Raw genomic sequence first — 14,208 nt, 5'->3', positions numbered from 1 at the left:
GCTTATATATTTATTTATTTATGTATTCGTATTAAATCCCAGGTTGTCATATTAGTGATTACAGACTCTAATCTTTCTTCAAATACAACACATATATCATATCATATATCATATATGTAAATATAATACCAAAGATCGATGATGTATCGTTTTCTGATCATCCTCCTTTGTTTATGTAGTGCAAATTTAACGTCAACAAAGAGAATCGAGTATCTTCCAGGTTTTGAAGGACCTCTTCCGTTCCATCTCGAAACAGGGTATTCGATCATTCATTAGATCTACTTCACTTCTTCTTCTTCCTCGGTTTGTTTATGTGATTTTTAGCCACCAAATTGAAATGAATGACATATATATGTATATGTAGGTATGTGGGAGTGGATGTGAATGAGGATGTTCAACTGTTTTACTACTTCATTCATTCTGAGTCAAATCCCAAAGATGATCCTCTCTTGCTTTGGCTTACCGGCGGCCCCGGTTGTTCTTCAATCTCCGGCCTCCTTCTGCAGATCGGTATCTATTATTTATTGATATCTGATTGATTTCTTATCAATAAGTAAATAAATATAGATCACCAAACATTATTTAATAATCATGAAACTTCGGTTCCTTATCCCAATCCAAACAATATAGGTCCAATTGAGTTTCGCGCGGTGCCTTACAATGGAAGCTTGCCCACCTTGATTCCGAGAATATATTCATGGACCAAGGTCTCTCTCTCTCTCTCTCTCTCTCTCTCTCTCTCTCTCTATATGTTTACATTCTTGCGGATAAGTTTTGTGTGGAAGGCGGCTTTCGTGGACCAGAGGGAGGGGATTCGGTGCAACATAATTAAAAACTGTATATATACAAACGTGTCAATACGTTGATCATTGGATGCCATGGAAACTGGATCTAGTCAAAAGGTAGGACAGATAGGATGATATATTTTGGGTTTGTTTATTTTTATGAAAAAGGTATACATGGTGTCTCTATTAATTAGTGTCACACTCAACATTGGAATGTGATTCATAATGTCATTACAGCAAAGTGCAAAGATGGCGGTGCACCTCTTCTAAATCCTTACAGCTATGCTACTTATCGGTACATATGTACAAGTCATGGCTTAAATATGATACAAGAACTATATTATTACTATTAATGAAATTATTTTAATACACCCTATATTTGATCTATTATAGATAAAACATCTATGAAATTGACTACTCTTATATAATAAATCTTTTTGGAATGCAGATGACAAACATAATTTTCTTAGATATTCCGGTCGGTACAGGATTTTCTTATGCAAAATCAACACGTAGCGTTCATTCTACCGACATCCAATATTTTGACCATGCCTACGAATTTATGAGAAAGGTACATTTCTCAAACATTCTTTTTTATCTTGCAAATTTGATAGAACGGTGAATTAATTTCAACTCAAAAGAACTAGGATACTTATGTATACACTTATGTTTTTTAGATACGGTTAAAAATATATTCGTTTTAAATATCTACTTGAGTTTATTCAAGATTAAACGCCACAATGAAAAAGGATATTTGTCATAAATTTTGGAAAAGTAAAAGAAAATATTTACAAACTTTAGTAGTTATTCATATTAAAAATATAAGTTTTAAGAGATGAATTTTGTTTTTAAAACAATTATATTTTTAGTCGATTTAAAAGTAATTACCTAAGTATGTTAAACGTGAAAAATTACGAGTTTAAATGTAAAAAAAAAAAGTATAAGAATTTGTATAATAAGTTAATAAAAATGTTGTGGAAAATTATCAACAAAAATTATTATTATTTTTTTTAATAAAAAGTTTATACAAAAAGTTTTCTAAAAGAAGTTTAAAAAGATTGAATTTGTAAAAACAAACTAATTTTGTGGCAACTCTATAAAAAATATTTAGACCAAATTTGTAACAAAATCTAAAACTCGGGCAAAATTATAAAGTCAACCTATTCTAACCGATATAACTCTTGGAAATCATGGAAAAAAAATGTTTTACCCTTTGATCATTTGATGATGTAATAAAATGCGTTTGTTGGTCATTTATAGACCACTAGTCCACTAGAATAGTCTTCCCAAACATAGTGTTGACCCTATAATAAAATATAGATGCTTATTTTGTTGCCTTGTTTTTTTATATTTGTTTGTCACATTTCATCAAACCAACAATGTAGTAGATATGAAACATGTTGTATATGATAATCTGACAGTGCAAGTCTTCTTACTATACTTGGATACATTCCACAGTGGCTCAAGCATAATCCAGAGTTCACTTCCAACCCATTCTACGTTGCAGGAGACTCGTACTCTGGAATCCCTGTCCCCGTAATCACACAACTAATATCAAATGGTATGTTATTATTATTATTATTATTATTATTATTATTATTATTATTATTTTGTGAAAATGTTTGAGCATCAATTATGTATAATCAAATTTTACATAATTTATGTCATGTGCAGGAAACGATGTTGGAACTAAGCCTTACATTAATCTCAAGGTTTCACGTTTTATCCCATGTAAATTGCAATTAGGTATTACAAAATCAATTTACAAATGATTGATGAACCTTGTGCAATAGGGTTACATACTCGGGAACCCTATTACTTTCCCCGCTACCAATTATCAAATCCGATTTGCAAATGGTATGGGACTTATTTCAGATGAACTCTATAAGGTTTGTCCAGCTTATATCATAAGCATCTCCTATATTTCAATACCTGTTTAATTATCTAATGATTTTCATTACCAATGACTTTATAGTCATTGTTACAAAGCTGTCATGGAGAATATCGATCAGGTTATATAGACCCAAACAACATAGAGTGTCTTCGAAACATTGAGTTATACCAGGAGGTTTATTACTTATTCCTCATTCATTCTTTGTTAGTTATAAATTTATTTACTTGGCACCATGAAAAAACCGGAATATTTAACTTTTGTAGTGTATTAATGGTATTAATATGGAAGACGTGTTAGAACCGTATTGTAGTGCAACCGTTTCGCCAATAGAACTGCCTAGCCAAATACGATCTAAAGAGCGTCGGCCTCTTTCTGCATCTTATTGTCAAGTATGTCTACTATATAATCCTTATAAAATCCAGTTAACATGAGATTTAATAAGCATGTGGTTTTGACGATGCAGTATGATCCAAAAGATCTAGTTAATTATTGGGTGAATGATGATGACGTCAAAGAAGCATTGCATATCCGAAAGGTAATTATACATTTAAAGTAAGTATAAGCGTAGTCATAAGCACTTGAAGAGAAACTAGCTTGTACTCTTTTGAATTGACTAAGTTTAGGTTACAGTATAATTAAGCACATATTATAGAGGAAATTGAAGCACATATTATAAGACTAAGAAACTCAATATTGTTAGTAAGAACCGTGATGATAATTCTTTTAACAAAGTCATTAGAATAGTGAGTATAAGTATTCCTTAAATTTTTAAAAATTTTGAAGAATTTTTTTTCTGAGTTTCTTATAAATATAAAAAATAAAAAAAATAAGTTTTTTTTTTCAAATTTTCATAACAACGAGGATTATTCTCCACCAATCATTTCGTCAATGGCACAAACGTTAAACTCATTTACTTGGTCGTGACGCGTTCATACGTGCATGAAACGTAATACAGACTCGCAAAAATAATCTTGTGCGACGAACGTCCATGAAACGTAATTTAAATGAGTTTTTCTTTTCTTTTTCATTTATTTTGTTTTTTTTTTCGTTTTTATTATTAGGTTTTTTTTTTTTGTTTTTCGTTAAAAAATAGTTCAATTTTTTTAATAGATAAATGTTCGGTTTGAATGTTTTTAATTTTTTTTCGTTTTTTTTAAATATCTTTACTACATACTTGAAGATTGTAACATCCGAATTTTCAAAACCAAAAATTTCATTTTTGACATAACGTTTTATACAAACAATTTATAAGAAAACATCATTGAGTTACTTTAATTCATAAAACCATAGTCACATGTCTCAAAAACCATATCATCAAGATAGTAATAATGTCATAGTATAATCTCATGGATCTCAAAATGCGGAAATCATATGTGTGCGATGCACTCCTTCCCCTTCGATGAAGAGGTACGTGAAACCAAAACTGAAAACTGTAAGCACAAAGCTTAGTGAGTTCCCCTATCATACCACATACCTTATAATGACCATCCTTCAGTATCTTTCAACCGGTATTTGCCTGGCATATATGGGAGCTGAGCTCCCCTTCGGTATCTTTCAACTGGTAACCGGGAGCTAACCTCCCCTTCCGTATCTTTCAACCGGTCACCGTGAGCTAATCTTCCCTTCCGTATCTTTCAACCGGTAATTAGGGACTATTTCACCCCCTACCACTACCACATAATAGCATAATATAAACATATTGCTAGGCATGCATGGGTTCTGACGACCCCTTCGGTATATTTTAATCGGTATCCGGGGACTATCCCACCCTTACTACCACTAACATATATAGCAAACATCTCATCCCATAAAGCATTTCAGATAGTGACGAACCAGACAATTATCACAAAGACAATCATCTAACAAAGATCCCCTACTAGTGGGCTGAAATTATGGTTGTATACCCACTACTACAGGAAGGTAACTCACCTCAATGTCGTGTGGTATTCGAATTGTCATCGGTGCTGGGATCCCTCTCTCAATCTCCTTAAACTCCTACACATAACAAGCTTCCTTAATTACCATTCATACTCTTAACCCTTTCGAGGGTCAACTCAAGTAAAAGGTCACGACCAAGGTCAACATCATGGTCAAAGTCAACTTCTGGTTGACTCAACTCGCTGAGTTGGTCCACCAACTCGTCGAGTTCCCTAACTCAGAGAATCTCAACTTCACGATCTAACTCGTCGAGTTGCCCTCCAACTCGCCGAGTTTCTCCTTATGACAGAATGGAGACTTTCCATTTGAACTCGTCGAGTTCATCTTCATATCAATCGGGACATTGCCTTGAACTCGTCGAGTCCTTTGATCTTCAAGTTCATATTCACGTTCATCTTGTTGAGTCCTCTTCTAAACTCAACCAGATTCCTCAGAAACAGAAAAGGATTGGGGGAATCATTACCCGACTCGTCGAGTCTTATGAACAACTCGGCGAGTCCCCCAAAGTCCATGTCCATACAATCGATTTATGTCGAGCTCTTTGCATCCAACGGGTAGATCTGACCTCCTAGGGTGGATATAACACGTAAAGATACGAGCTTTACGTCCATGCATGGGTCTTCAAGCTCAAAATACCCAAAAATGAAGTCTACAAGGTGCATGGGGCTCCCATGGCCATAAAGATGGCACCTTTATGCCAAGAGAACCTTCCATGGTTCGAGATCTGAAGTCATCACTCTACTATACACTCTAAACCCGAAAGGGACTTAGAAATGCCCCAAAAATGACGATTCAAGCCCTAAAGAAGATCTAACAAATGGGAAGTCAAGGTTGAAGCTTTTTACCTCAAACAAGCTGGAAATGCAACCAAGACTCTGGATCTACTACTTTCTTCTTGAACCTCCAAGCTTCAATTCACAAAAATGACTCCAAAAAGCTCAAGAACACTCACAATTGATTAGGGTTTCGTGAATGGGGGTCTGAGCGTGATGGATTGGAGTGGAGGCCACTTAATGTGTTTAAATAGGGTGCAAACCCTCAAATTTAGGGTTTCATCTAGACAGGTCTACTCGTCGAGTCGGGACTTTCGAATCGGCGAGTAGAAACTTCCACCCGCGTCCCAAAACTCACATCTACTCGACGAGTTGGACCTCCAACTCGTCGAGTCCCAGAGCAAAAATGCAAAAACTTAAATTAAAATACGTACTAGGAACTGGGCATTACAAAGATAGTAGGGATCTTTTTTGTTTTTATTTTTTGATTTTTTTACTAAATATTTATTTAAGTTTTTTAATGTTTAACAATTATAAAATTTTAAATAAGAACAATATTAAGGATCATAATATTTTTCATTCATACTTTTTTTGAATCATATTATTTTTAGATCATAAAATTTTGAATCATAACGATATTATGCATCATATTTTTTGGATCATAATATATTGAATTAAATAAAGTTTTTGTTCAATATAACATTTGGATCATTATACTTTTTAAATCATTTAACTTTGAATCATAAAAAATATAATAATTAAGGATCATTAAATATTTGTATCAAAATATTTTTAGATCATAAACATATTGAATCATAATATTTTTGAATCATAAATATTTTGAATGATCCCTATTTGCATCATATTATGTTCAACATTTTTTTTAAAAACTTTTAACATTTTAAATCAAGTTTGGTATCTAAAATACCTTATTTTTTAAAAATTCTTTTTACGAAGTCATTCAATAGTGAGGTATTCCTTAAATTGTTATAATTTTTGGAGAATTTTTTCTGGGTTTTTATAAATAAAAAAAATAAAAAACTACTTTCTTCTCAAAATTTCATGATTGTGCTCATTTTGTAGAGAATTAAATTTTAAAAACTTTGGTTTTTTCAGATTTTTTTTTCAAAAAAAAAAAAGTTATGGTCGAAAAACTAAGCGGATAGAAAAAAAACCCACCAGCCAATAAGGACTGGACAATTGTCATGCTTAGGGAGGGGGTGAGCACATGTCAGCTCCTGGAGATGCCACATGACTTAATTTTAATTTTTTTTCATTTAATTTTTTGTTTTTTTTTTTCACTTGTACCCTCCAAACAATTAACCTTCTCTTGAACTTATTAAAATCTCGCAATTAATTACGAAAATGTCATATCATCTAATGAGATTTTGACGATAAACAAAATCAAATCTTGGTCATTTATTTTTTTCAATCTTAAGGCTAAAAATTGTCCTCACAATTCCTAACTTTTTTTTAGTTCTTACTTGATCCTTACATTTATTGTGTGATAGTATGTACCAATAACAATTAAGAATTTAATAAAAAATAAATTATTATTTAAATAAATAAAGATAGATATTAAATGATTTTCATAATTGTATGTATATTAAATGATATACATAATTATAATTTTATTTTTATGGAAACTAATTAAATTTGTTATTAATATGGGCAATAATATTCTTTCAGAATGAATTCGCATCTAGGTTTTCATGTATAGGTTCGAGTTTTGTTTCAGGATTCACTCACTTAAAATACAACAAAATTGCCTAAAACATGGAGAACGATGGTGTATTCTACTAGAATAAACTCTCATTATGGTAGAATACATTATCGTTCTCAATGTTCTAAGCAACTTTTTTGTATTCTGAATAAGTGGCTCTTGAAACAAAACACAAACCCATCATAAAAACGTAGATGCAAATTCATTCTAAAAAAATATTAATGCTGATATTGATGACGAACTTAATTAGTTTCCCTAAAAAAATTATAATATGAATATCATTCAATATCTATCTTTATTTAATTAAATAATAATTAAATTTAATATACAATATATGTGTGTGGGACTAGGTTATAATGTGGATTGACAACTATTGTGTGGACGTGTGGATAATGCTATTTTATAAAAATTACTAAGAGAATATGTTGTTTAGTAATGTGAATATGTTCAATCTCACAGAACTATTGTTATTTTAATGGATTTTCACCAATTCTAATTCATTTTTGTTCTCATTCATCGTTTTTTTATTTATTTTAATTATTACAGAATATAACTCAATAAACATCCTGATAACATTCTGACAGAATGAGAATAATTAAAAACAAGTGTATAATAACTTTATAGACGATTTAATTAGTGAAAATGTTTAATAATTAAAATAATTATATAAGATTGAACGTATTCATATTATCAAACAACATATTTTCTTTATAATTCTCACAGAATAGCATTATCTACACGTTCACACAATAGATGTCAATCCACATTTGAACCTAGCTCTATGTGTATGTGTGTATATATATATAAAGGAAATATTTTTTCTTTCACCACATTCATTTAAGACTCCCATGATTTTTTAATTTCTTTCTAATAATGATTATAAGTTGGTTAATAATATTAAATAAATATCAAATCTGTAATCATATATAAACTAAATTTCCATATTAAAAGAATATCTTTACTTCTACTTATAAAATTATGTTTTTTTTTTTACTTTTTTACATATTATACTTAATTTATTTGTTTTAATATATTGTTGGATGTAAATCATTATCATTTTAAAGCTACAACTTTTGAACAATTTGTATAAAATATTTAAATTATAAATTTAAATATAACATTATAGGACCAACTTAAATATAAATTTTAGTTTAACTTAAACAACCAAAATAATATTTTGTAAATAGTTAAAAGTGATAAATTGTAGTGTCTTTCTAATAATGATTATAATTTGGTTAATAATGTTAAATAAATATCAAACCTAAAGTGTAATCATAAAGAAACTAAATTTCAATATTAAAATAATATCTTTATTTCTACTTATAAAGTTATGTCTTTAGTTTTTAACATATTATACTTAATTTATTAGATTTAATATGTTGTTGTATGTAAATCATTATCAATTTAAAGCTACAACTTTTGAGCAGTTTGTACAAAATACTTAAACTGTCTTTAATTCTCACAGCCAGCCGCCACTTCGTGGCAAAGATTCTACCATGTCGTGGTGGCCTCAAGACAAAATAGTCGCGGAGACTGCCTTTTATCACGCCGTGAAGGCCAATCCTTCACGTTGTGAGAACTGCTCTGGCCTTCTTAATGTATTAGGTTCTTAATCACCAAAGCAACCCATCCATATGTTCCAGAAGGCTTTGCTTCACCTAATGCATTATAAAAATTGGTGCTTTATTGACATGCATGTACAATGCATGTCTCTTTACATTTTAGGTCAAAAACATGGAGGAAATAAACTCAAACTTGTGTATGTGACCAAAACACCGTAGACCTCTAGATCTGGAGCATATAACTCCAAAGGGACTTCAAGGATCCATAAAGTTATTTACTTTATGGAATCTATGATGGGTTTTGGCTATAAGAACATCCTGTGTGCTCATACAAACCCTAATGTTTGGATCTAGGTTTCTCTATTGTACATGCTTTGAATCCAAGACTATAAACCCTAATTCTAGCATATGGAAATCAATATTAACATAAGAATAGGTTTATAATGTTACCTTGATTGTTATGTAGCAATAACAATCCCAAATCCTCCTTTGAATTGACTTTGGAAGGCTTAGAGTCACAAGTGTCACTCCTCTAATGGTTCACAAACACCATAAGCAAGAGGATGAAGAGGAGAGAGGATGGAGGCTGCCAAAACCGTGTGAAAACCCTAGAAGGTTGCTTGTCCACGTTTTTAAGCCTTAAGGGTTCTATATATAGTGAGGCTATTAGGGTTATCTAACAAGGAAACCCTAATTTGGTTGCTTAAGCCCTAAGCAACCCATAGACTCCTTTAATCAAGCCCATGGACGATTTCCTTATGGGTTTCCCCATAGAATTCGTCCACCTCTTGATTCAAGGCAATCCATGGCCCAAATTGCAATTATCTTATAATTACAATTCCAGTCCCTTAAGTTTAATTAATCTCTTTTAGTCACAAAAACTAATTACCAATTAATTCTTGACTAATATTAATTAAACACTATGATTTCTCCTTTAATATATTATTCTCATAATATATTAATAAATCATATTTAATCCTTTCTCTCCATAATTCATCTTATCAAGTTGCTTTGGTGAAGGCAACCCAAAAGGACCATGCACCATCGGGTCAAGTAAATACCAAAATAGTTATGGACTTAGACATTAATCCAACAATCTACTCATCCAAACCAACAAAAATATGAAGAACAAGCCTCTAAATCTAGATTTAAAAGGTTTGCACACTAAAGATAACAACTTGAGGACTTACAAAGGTCCATTAGGTGTGCAACAAGATGATGATGATATTTGTTTGTTAGATCAATACTCAAGAACACCTTCTTCTTCTCCTGCAATTTCACAAAACACCTCAAAGCTTTAAAAGGACTAGATGGAGGCTAGGGTTTATTTGAGGGTGAAAGAGATGTGACGGAGGTTGAGGGTGTGCAAACACTAAACTTCCCTTAAATAGGGTTCAAGGCCCGTAAAATATGGTTTTGTAGGCAGGAGGTTTTCACGTCGTGACCAATATTTTGTCATATAGTGGCACTCAAAGAGATACACATTCATGCATTTGGCATGCCACGTTGTGGTGCTCTATTCACCACGTCTTGGCACAAGGTTTTTCCCAAAAACGTTACCTTTGATCCCTTTAAGTCCTCAATCGACCTATTCCAGAAAACGGGTGTTACATATAAAATAAATTCAAAGTACTTCATGCACTTTTGATTATGTTTTATTCAGGAACATATCCTCAATACTAGTAACACAGACCGGACACACAACCCTAGCCAATCCTTATCGGTAGGATCTCACATACATTCTTCAATACATTTGTCTTTATATGTATGATCCTTTTGAGCCCTATTTTCATGATCTGAAGTGCATCATGTGCCATGTCCATGGTACCACTGATTATGGCATGTATCCGCATCCTCTAGAATCATTACCTACTCAAACGAAAACTTGAGCTGATATAGTGTCTTATTAGGGCACAATCACTTCACCCGATGTGAGTTTCATATCTAGTTTCGAAGATGAATACATAAGCATCACTAATGTCGTTGCTAAGACATGTTGGTTGTGTAATATCCTCAGAGAACTTCATGCTTCACTCATTAAAGCAATTGTTGTTTACTATGACAATGGTTGCAAAAATACATGTCAAACACAATTCAACATCAACAAACCTAATTATATTGAGATTGACATACACTTTATTCTCTACCATGTTGTTTTAAGGAGAGCTCATGTACTTCATGTTCTATCATCGTCTCGGTACTATGATATCTTATTCAAAGGTTCTCCATCATCTTTATTTCTTGAACTTTGGTTCAGTTTTAATGTGAGCATTAAACCCCAATCAAGTTTCGGGATGATGTTAGTATACAAATAATAGTTTAATAGGCCCATGTTTTAGGCCATTTTTTTGTAAAACCAATGTATTGTTATATATATATATATATATATATATATATATATATATATATATATATATATATATATATATATATATATATATATATATATATTCCTTCGATGTGAAGATATAAGTTATGGAAAATACAATGTCCAAAAACACATAAGGAAAATATTATACTAGGAAACAATGAATAAAATTGATAACTAACTAAATAAAAACAAGGGTTAACTTTGTGAAAGGATTGGTCATATAGAGAGGTGTGTGGTTATGTATACGAGCAGAAGTTGAATGGGCATTGTGAGGTGTTATGATAGGACGGTGAAGATGATAGGGTTTGTTGAGGGTCGATGACGACATTGCATATTGGTGGAAGGAGGTGTGAGGAATTGACGAAGACAAGATATATGAGGTGAGTCAGATGCCTGAATTAAAAGTTCGACAACGGATGGTTTTAAAAATAATAAAAAGTTGGTTATAGGTATAAAACATTTTAATAAAAATTTGAGTTTAATTGAATCGATAATACTATATTCCATTGATGAAATGAACACTTGGAAGAACCCAAAATTAGATTTTAGCATGTAATTTATCCCTTTAAAAGTTTACAACTACTTTTGCAGAACTATTCTACACAAACAAAACTATCTTAATTTATCCCTTTAAAAGTTTACAACTATTTTTGCAGAACTATTTTACACAAAGAAAACTATCTGTAATGTGTCCCTATATAAGTTTACAGCTACTTTTGTCGAACTATTCTACACAAACAAAACTATACTACCAATTAGTTTTGAAAACATACCCTTAACGTTTGATTATTAAAATTGTCATTAACGAGTTCGAAAAATATTAGTTTTGTGTGTATCGTGTTTTTGGAACAGTTAACTCACACCCTCTAAATCTTACTCCCAAAATTACACATTTTCCATCACGATACTTGAACTCTCAACCTTTAGAGGAGATATACATTTTCAAACACATGATATTGCTTGGCCAAGAGCCCTTTGGTTCATATGTATCTTAATGTTAAACGACTTTATGGATAACTAATAACAATTCCTGTATATTTAGGGTAGATATAACTAATAACAATTCCTATATATTTAAGGTAGATAGAGCCATAGTTTGTTTACATATCCTACAAAAACCATAGTTTGTTTACATATCCTACAAAATTGCAGGGAAGCATAGGAAATTGGATAAGATGCAACCGTGATTTTTTAAATTTCACCACAACATTATATGATGTGAGACCTTATCATCTCAACCTTAGTAGCAAGGATTACCGCTCACTCATATACAGGTTCTCTTCGTTTTACAACATATTATATGGATTCACATTTGATCTTGGGATTGAAATTTGGTAATAATTTGGCACAGTGGTGATCATGATATGCAAGTTCCTCATCAATCGACTCAAGCATGGATAAAAGACCTTGATTACAATGTCACCGATCAATGGCGCTCATGGAAGCATCAAAGTCAAATAGTCGGGTAATGTATCATTGTTGTTATTAGTCATGCCATAACGTGATACCAAATCTATTGAAGTTAGGTTGTCATGTTTGTACAGGTATACACAGAGTTATTCGAATAGGATGACATTTGCTACTGTGAAGGCAAGTTACCAGAATGTTATTGTTTCCTATGTTTATAAATATTGTTTTTATTTTTGAAAACGATAGGTCACCTGAAGTTGAAGCTTTTGAGATTTGAATCTGGATCGATGCATTTTTTTTTTGTGTGTTGCAGGGTGCAGGGCACATCGCAACTGTATATAAAACCGAAGAATGTTTTATGATGTTAAAGAGGTGGATTGACTATCGACCACTGTAACCAAAAATATCGGTTGCATATCCTATAGGGAACTAAAGAGATTACATTGCACTAATAACATCCAGAAACCGTAAGAAAATTGCTATCATTTTATTTTCAGAAAATGTAATCGATATTCCACATAATCTCTATAGCCTTATAGGTTAAACAAATGATGCAATATGCAAAACAGTTTTCCTTGGTTATATATTTGTGAATCATTAATTTAACCACAATTAAAAAATATAATGATTTCAATGGACCTAAAATAACACAATGAATCGTTAAGCATCAAAGGATATTAATTGTTGAGTTTTTCTAGACTTTTTCCTAAAATATAAAATCATCGTAGATTGAAGCTACTATTAGTTTTGGCTCAATTATCTTAGAAAGCTTTGTGGCTTGCTTGGATATATAGAAAAATGGAGAGATATGCATGATTAATTTTATATACAGATAAGTACGTAATCTTTAACAGAAACGTTATATATAGCCAATTAAAACATTAATGCAAGTTTGGAGTTTTTTCCTCATAACTATTTTATTTTGTTTCTATGTCAAATTGTCGATTGTCAATGGCATGATATCAAGGTTTCCAAACAAAACATGTTATTTTAACTTAATTTAAAAGTTCAAAGATTTAGTTTAAAATAGAGCCGTTTTAGATAAATATACCCATTTATAACCTTATAAGTAGTTTTTCTTTAACACGTGATTAGACTTTATTTTAATTTTGCTCTGCCTAATTCTGTGTTTGGTGTTGGTGTAGAATTTGGGGGCTTTTGTGGACTTTCATGGCCAACTACATAAACCACGACCATTTTTGAGTCAGACGAAAGGACTATACGACAGAGATGTGTGATTAAGGAGAAAAATAAGTTTTTTTTTTTTTAATTGGGTAAAAAGGGAGAAAAAGACATTAATGTCTTGTGTATAAATGAGAGATTGACATCAAATCGTGTTTGTTGTTCCACTTTTTTTAGTAGGAAAAAAAAACATATAATGTTTGTTTCATTCACATAGTGATTAGACAATTAGTCATAGACTTCAATATGTTCCATCTTTTGGTTTTTCATTAGGAGTATCAAATGAAAATTAATTTGATTGGTTGGCTTTAGAAACCCTATTTCTTCTATGTAATTTTTCTTGTTATCTAGCATCTTCTTAGGTTTTTGATAAAATCATGTTCTTACAATAATACAACATGTTATACGATGTTCAAATGGGCCGGGGGAATGAAAGGAGGTCTGGGTTAAAAGAAAATGTCTACTTTGACTTTTAAATATATGATGTCGTTCTCATTATAAAATTGTCACGCAATTTTATCTTAACGTGTTGTTATTGAATTTGGCTATTGATTTGTGAAAAAGCATAAA

At 31.5% G+C, this 14,208-nt stretch overlaps 1 protein-coding gene across 4 annotated transcripts; it reads left to right on the top strand.

Annotated features, from left to right (window-relative positions):
• LOC111889161 (serine carboxypeptidase-like 11) lies at positions 1 to 13,846 on the top strand. Of its 4 annotated transcripts, XM_052768561.1 has the most exons (16): positions 469 to 510; positions 631 to 707; positions 786 to 902; positions 1,023 to 1,080; positions 1,234 to 1,356; positions 2,244 to 2,346; positions 2,460 to 2,497; positions 2,579 to 2,674; positions 2,761 to 2,853; positions 2,943 to 3,068; positions 3,143 to 3,214; positions 12,199 to 12,320; positions 12,398 to 12,511; positions 12,573 to 12,636; positions 12,770 to 12,923; positions 13,602 to 13,846. In XM_052768561.1, exons 3-15 carry the CDS (start codon positions 874 to 876, stop codon positions 12,851 to 12,853), a joined length of 1,122 nt encoding a protein of 373 aa, XP_052624521.1. In that variant the 5' UTR covers positions 469 to 510; positions 631 to 707; positions 786 to 873; the 3' UTR covers positions 12,854 to 12,923; positions 13,602 to 13,846. The 4 variants fall into 4 exon arrangements, with proteins under 4 accessions (XP_052624522.1, XP_052624519.1, XP_052624520.1 ...); XM_052768559.1 differs by lacking the exons at positions 786 to 902; positions 1,023 to 1,080 and adding an exon at positions 9 to 257 and having other exon boundaries at positions 365 to 510; XM_052768560.1 differs by lacking the exons at positions 786 to 902; positions 1,023 to 1,080 and adding an exon at positions 13 to 257 and having other exon boundaries at positions 365 to 510; positions 12,591 to 12,636.
• The last annotated feature ends 362 nt before the right edge of the window (positions 13,847 to 14,208 follow it).

The sequence above is a fragment of the Lactuca sativa genome, chromosome 2, assembly GCF_002870075.4.
Source record: "Lactuca sativa cultivar Salinas chromosome 2, Lsat_Salinas_v11, whole genome shotgun sequence".
NCBI lineage: Eukaryota > Viridiplantae > Streptophyta > Magnoliopsida > Asterales > Asteraceae > Lactuca > Lactuca sativa.
The sequence above is the reverse complement of the archived record's forward strand: the minus strand, read 5'-3'. Positions and strand labels throughout refer to the sequence as shown.

What these genes read in the sequence shown, in the direction of transcription:
- LOC111889161 (XM_052768559.1), top strand. Translation starts at nt 139, where the DNA reads ATGATGTATCGTTTTCTGATCATCCTCCTTTGTTTATGTAGTGCAAAT. An exon ending in CCGTTCCATCTCGAAACAGG is followed by an intron (nt 258 to 364) that starts GTATTCGATCAT and finishes ATGTATATGTAG; the next exon opens with GTATGTGGGAGTGGATGTGA. An exon ending in GAATATATTCATGGACCAAG is followed by an intron (nt 708 to 1,233) that starts GTCTCTCTCTCT and finishes TTTGGAATGCAG; the next exon opens with ATGACAAACATAATTTTCTT.